Source organism: Pteropus alecto, unplaced genomic scaffold (genome assembly GCF_000325575.1).
Source record: "Pteropus alecto unplaced genomic scaffold, ASM32557v1 scaffold146, whole genome shotgun sequence".
Lineage (NCBI taxonomy): Eukaryota > Metazoa > Chordata > Mammalia > Chiroptera > Pteropodidae > Pteropus > Pteropus alecto.
The window spans coordinates 17,585,841-17,592,659 of NW_006442107.1; the positions used below are offsets into that span (position 1 = coordinate 17,585,841).

Genomic DNA, 6,819 nt, shown 5'->3' on the forward strand with positions numbered 1-6,819 from the left:
GATAGGAAAATGAAATACTATTTGGAAAGAAGGAAATACAGAGAATAGAAATATAAGAAATTAGCTTTTAGTGCTACAAGACAATGTCTATAAGCACAGTAATAATAATACAAATGAAATGCCAAATCTAAAAGGTAGGAATTTATGTCCTAGATTCACGGAAAACCTGCCTTTGCTCAAAAAGAAGTAAAGATGAAGATGTTATAAATTTTAATGGAAGACCATATGGTGACATGAAAGATTTTTGTTTATTTGAATTTTAATCCATTAATCCATTAATATATACTTCCAAGGAACAAATATACAAATAATTTTTTATATTTCCATGAACATTTAGTTTTGATGCTCATAAACATGTCAGGATGATGACTTAGATGTTTTTCTAGCATTTTTAGGATCCAGTTTATTTCCTAGTCTTTCTTGTGGGTGAATAAATTGTTGGAAATGATTAGGAGGCATGATGCAGCTTGATAAGAAAGAACTTAAAAACTTTATAACATTTAAAGAGCTCTGTGCATGGAGTGGGCTAATTCATAATGCAAAGAACTTCTGGTTCCTGAAAACATTTAAGTGGTAATGGAGAACCATTGCTTTTCAGAGTCCCTATTGTTGACATATTGTAAATTTAGATTTTAGTTAACCCAAGATGTACTTTCCAGCCCTGAGATTGTGATATTCTTTACTCACTGATACTTGGCATTTGCTTGTATGATTAATTTAAAGTAAGATGTAGAAATAGACAAACATACCCACTCACTCACCTTTTCACAATCTTCAATAATTATCAGTACTTTTTTTTTTTTTGAACTCTATTTCCCAGAAGTAGGCTGAAAACTTTCCATCAATCTTTTGAGGTTTTAGAAGGCTTCTATGACTTTATATCACCTCTGGTTTTGAATACTATCTATTTTAACTATTTTAAAAAATAAAGTCATAACACACATGTTGATTTACATCGTAATGCTTGTAACTGCCTTTTTTTTACTTAAAAAAATTTCTTTTTGCATTACTTCTTTATTTATTGATTTTCAAGTCATAATTTGTATTTGTATTTATTTACAAATTTCTGGCAGTCTCAAAATGTTTATATGCTAATGTAGATTTCTTCTTACAGGAGCTAGATCTCTCTTTTATTTCTAGATGTTGTAAACCTTGTTCAAATAGAATGGTTTTTAAATAGATATATAGAGTAGTTACTTTTGTAAACAATTAACATAAAAGTCACTTTTAACAAATTAATTTTGTAGTTATTCAACAGAATAATTTTACTTAGAATTAGTTTGAAGTGTTACTTCTAACTAAAAATTTTAAAAAATGGATTTTATTTGCATTTGATTTATAGTAGTATTTATGATAAATTTAACATAAATGCTCCCAAATTTAGACCAAAATTTAAAGCAAAAAAAATTAGAAATTTTGTCAATTTTTTTTGGTTATTTCAAGTTTGAATGTTTATCATTTATTGCAGTTTATTATCTTATCACAAATAGAAAAATTTGAACATGTTTTCTGAACTTCATGATCTTTTAAATACAAATGAGTACTATTTTAATTAAAAATACTTATGGAGACTTACGTGTGAAGCATTAGGCTAATAATAGTGGCCATCTAGAGATGAATAAAAGTCCCTATTCTCAAGAACACATTAATAAATTTAGGTGGGGGTACAAACTTGTTTATGGTTTATTAATTAAGTTTTTTTTACAAAGTATAAAAATAGTAAGTACATTCTGTTCAATGTTTTGGTATTAAGTTGTAAGTAAGACAAGAAATATTAGGCGTTTCACTGGGCTCTCAAGATGAATATGACTTAGCTCTTAAGATGAATAGTTCACAGTTCAGGGTGAGGCAACGATGAGCCAAGTGTTCTGAGAAATCAAAGGAGAATGTAGCTACCATTGTCCATAGAAATCACAGCAAATTTCATGAGAAGGTAATATTTGAGTGGATTCTTGAAGGATAATAAGGTTTTGTAAGGCAAAGATGAAGAGAAAATTATTCCCAGCAGTGCCAACAGAATGCACCAAAGCAGACATGCGAAAGAGCACACCTAGAGGGTTTGATGACAAGTTTTACAAAATTTGGGCAAAAGAGCATATTAGGAAAATGGTCAAGAGAGGAGGTTGAGGAAATGATTGATGATCAAATGTAAAGATTTTGTATTTTGAATATGAATATAGAAAAATGTAAAAAATCAATTTTAATTTCAACTGGTGATTCCATTAGTTGCAATCTTTTACTTTTTAATTTTAAAAAGCTGTCACAATTTTGTACTTGTGAACCAGAAAACGTGATCCAGAAAATATGAAATTCAAGTTCTGTCAGCTAGTTGACAGCAAGTGTCACCTGTGTATCAGAGATGGTTGAAAGTAATTTTTTAAGGGAAGATATGTCTTATTTTAATTTTTTTTTTTTTTTTAGGTGGCAGATCTTGCACTGGAACATTAGTTGTTTTTCTGGAAGATGATAATGATCACCCACCACAAATTGAAAAAGAAGTGACGATTTGTCAGCATGCTCAGGATTTTGCTCTTCTCAATCCTGTGGATCCGGATGGACCTGAGAATGGTCCACCTTTTGAATTTGCTTTGGATAATTCTGCCAGTCGACGTTTTACTCTAGAAACAAAGGATGGTATGTAATTATGCTTATTCTTCTAATCAATAGGAACTTAAAATGGCTAATCATCTTCACTTTCACCTAACTTCATGATAATAGATAAATATTCATTTTAGGAAATTATTGATCCCCAAAAAGAATAATACCTTGCTTTTTTAAAAAAGCAATGAATAATATATTTATGTTAAGTTTAGACATTTGTTCTGAATATATTTTATGAAAACATAAATTCATTTTAATACAATATTTGAATAACATGTTAAGTATAGATTAATCTCAAATAAGAGTAAAGCAATGTCAATTAGTTTTCCTGTTTTTTTAAGAATTCAAAATCATTTTTAAGAAAGAAAAATGAACCACTAGAATTTTTCTTCTAAGCTAAATTCTGTGCCTCCTATCCCCCTTCCTTACCCTAAGATACCAAGTCAGAATAATATTGTCATTGGAAAGTCATATCAATATATATTCTCTGTCATTTTTTCCCCATAGGTAAAACCGCTGTTCTTCGTGCACGGCAACCTCTTGATTTTGACTATTATAATGTGCCTATTGAAATAAAAGATAGACATGGTTTTGCTGCAAAACACATGTTGTCAGTGAGAGTATGTGACTGTATAACTCCATCTGACTGTAGAATGAGTACAAAGCCACGTGAGAGTGATGTTATGCTATCAAATGTAATACTTGGAAGATGGGCTATTCTTGCCATGGTGTTGGGTTCTGCATTGTTGTTATGTAAGTATAATTATCTAGAACGTGTTAGCTAAAGTTTTATTGAATATTTTAAAAAATACCCGACAGTTCTTTCTATCAATGACATTTATGGCCTTTGATAAATGTGCCCTTTAAGAAATCTTCTGTGTACAATATGACTGAGTCATAGAAGAAGAAATGTATTAGTAAGAGCAGATAGAATTTAAAGTGATTTTTCACAGATGTAGCCTTATTTCTTTCAATAATTAGCTATGGACACTGAGTAAATCATTTCTTACTTTTGAGCTCTTTTTCTCATATGGAAAATGAGGAAGTTGGATAAAATTAATGTTAAGATTTCCTCCCATACAAAATATTATAGTCTTTCAATCAGCCAAGTTTTTGTAGTGAATGCATAAAAAGAATTAGTGAAAAGAGTATTTCCAAAATTTTCTTAGATGTTTATGCTCCATGATTATAATGAAGTGATGTAGCATACATCTTAAGAATGAGTGGAAAATAGTCATATAGTGATCCACTGAGGAAAAGCAATGCATGCAGAGAATGTTAAAATTTTGCATTCTGCAGAATGTCTTTTTTGGAGATGCAAATGTGATGGAAATCATTGCCCACACTTTCCTCACTCCTTCCCTTCCTCCCTTCTACCTTCTTCCCTCCTTTTCTCCCTCCCTTCCTATCTTCCTTTCTTTTTTAATAATCTACTCAACTACGCACAACCTATTTACATTTATAAACTCTTCCCATAGTCTTTACTATGTCCTAATTTATTGATTCAACTTTTAGGTTATGGATATTCTTAGCACTATATTAATGATGCATATTTTCAAAACCAGTCACCGATTTCATGTAATTGCCTTTTTTGTTTGTATTTATGCCTAATGCTCTTTGTTTTATGGTTCTAAGTCCTTTGAGTGAGTTCTGTATGGATTTTAAACACCAATAACACTAGGTTAAATTTCAATGGAATGAAGTTTCTATTTTAGTGTGGATGAAATAAGAGAAACATTTAAGTTAATTCTGGACCTGGGAAAAGAACTATTAATAAACTATGCTCACTTCATTCTCGTTACTTTTTTTGATTTATTTCTTATTTAGCCTAATAACATAATCTCACTAAGACAGAGATGGTCTATATTCTAATACATTTGTTAATAATCTGTTTTTAATTTTATAACCCAAAGATATCTCAATTTATGAATGAGTTTTTTAAAGTTCTGCAGAAGAAATTTTTAAACAATCATATGATTCAAGTGATTTAATATATACCGGCATAAAAATATACTATTCACTTAAGTATTTTTATTTTTTAGGCATTCTGTTTACATGTTTCTGTGTTACTGCTAAGAAAGCTGTAAAGAAATGTATACCAGATGATGTAGCCCAGCAAAATTTAATTGTATCAAATACTGAAGGACCTGGAGAAGAAGTAATGGTAAATCATATTGCGCTTTCCTTTGAATTGTTACATAATAATAGCAATAATAATAATAATAATAATGTTTAATGTTAAACATTAACACTTACTATGCCAAGCAGAGCTCCAAGTCCCCAGCATGTGTTAATTTATTTAAACTTTGTAATTCTATTGTATGAGTTTCCTAGGGCTGCCACAATTAAGTACCACAAGCTGAGTGACTTAAACAGTAGAAATTTATCATCTCATAGTACTAAAGTTCAGAAATTATAGATCCAGGTGTTGGCAGGGCCATGCTGTTCCCTCTGAAGGTGCTAGGGAAGAGTCTGTCCCAGGCCTTTCTCCTAGCATCTGGTAGTTCCTTGGTTTATGGCAGCATAACCAAATCTTCAAATGGCTTTCTCCTTGTGTGTGTATCTGTGTCCAAATTTCTCTTTTTGGATTAGAGACTCACCCTAATTGAATATGACCTCATCTTAATTTAACTAATTTCATCCATAATGATCCTAGCTTCAAATAAAATTACATTCTAAGGGTTAGGACTTGAACATATGAATTTTGGGCGGGGGGACACAATTCAACCCATAACACCTAAGGTATAGATACTATTATTATTCTGATTTTATGTATGAGGAACTGGGAGACACAGTGGATAAGCGATTGGCTTATGGTGGGAAAGACATGAAATCTAATTGTTAGTTTTAATTTGATTCATTCATTTTATTACTCTAATTTTATTTTTAGGAAGCAAATATTAGACTCCCGACACAGATATCCAACATTTGTGACACAAGCATGTCTGTCGGTACTCTTGGTGGCCAAGGAGTCAAAACACAGCAAAGCTTTGAGATGGTCAAAGGAGGCTACACTTTGGATTCCAGCAAAGGAAATGGACATCAGACCTTAGAATCTGTCAAGGGAGCAGGACAGGGAGGAACAGATACCGGCAGATACGCATACACTGACTGGCACAGCTTCACCCAGCCTCGGCTTGGCGAAGTAAGTGCCAACGTCTTGGGGTTCATATCATGTGAAAGTTAAACACTATTTACAAATAAAGATTTCCCAAGAGTTTTACTCCTTATATATCTGGAATTCATCACTGTTTTAATGTTGAATTATCATAGATATGGCTGTCATTTCCAAATCCAAAGAGAAAAATGATCTTTTAAAGTTCATTTTTAAAAATAAGGTTTATAAAACTTTATCTAAGAGTGACATATGTAGACATGTTTGGGAGGTAAAAAGGCTGATAGCTTCTTCCCTAAAAATTATCAGCAAAATCAGCTGGAGTAAAATATTTGATATAGAGTCATGCATGGATCATAAATTATAAACACTTTTTTAGTGTGTTGAATCCTCCATGTGGTTATAAAGTCCTGGCTATCAATATCAATGAGATAGACTGACATGCTTTTATTTTGGATTTTAGTTCCTTGTTTTATGTTCAGATTAATCAACATAGATTAATATTAGCCAGTTTAATATATTACATTATTATAGCTATATAATAGTGTATAAACAATAAGAATAACAGCCAATTTTGGTTTCCCCCACATATATGAAGAAGCTACAGAGACCCATTTAACTATACAAATCTTATGTTCAAATAGGAAATAGTAATTTAGTTGTATGATATACATGTAGCTTTAATTTTCATAAATGTGTTCACAGGGAGCATTTATATATTTGCTATATTTTATGAATGACTATAATACAGACCAATTATGTGCATTTTTTATGTGTAGGAATCCATTAGAGGACACACTCTGATTAAAAATTAAACAGTAAAAGGTAAATCAAAGACATTATTTTTATGCTAATATGTTTAGGTGTTTTTAAAAAATAATAAAATGTGCTGTTTTTTAATACAGAAGGTGTATCTGTGTGGACAAGATGAGGAGCATAAACATTCCGAAGACAACGTTCGTTCGTACAACTATGAAGGAAAAGGGTCCATGGCTGGCTCTGTAGGCTGCTGCAGTGATCGGCAGGAAGAAGAAGGGCTTGAGTTTCTAGATCATCTGGAACCCAAATTTAGGACGCTAGCAAAAACATGTGTAAAGAAATAA

At 31.4% G+C, this 6,819-nt stretch overlaps 1 protein-coding gene across 2 annotated transcripts in view; it reads left to right on the forward strand.

The window, feature by feature from the left end:
- DSC1 (desmocollin 1) overlaps nt 1–6,819 on the forward strand; it is a 26,142-nt gene extending 19,323 nt beyond the window's left edge. The window contains exons 12-16 of one of the 2 annotated variants that reach the window (XM_006920006.1): nt 2,422–2,634; nt 3,109–3,354; nt 4,644–4,765; nt 5,492–5,746; nt 6,622–6,819. In XM_006920006.1, coding sequence (XP_006920068.1) covers nt 2,422–2,634; nt 3,109–3,354; nt 4,644–4,765; nt 5,492–5,746; nt 6,622–6,819 — 1,034 coding nt within the window. Of the gene's footprint in view, nt 1–2,421; nt 2,635–3,108; nt 3,355–4,643; nt 4,766–5,491; nt 5,747–6,495; nt 6,532–6,621 lie in introns of those variants that run through there. The other variant, XM_006920007.1, reaches the window with a different exon arrangement.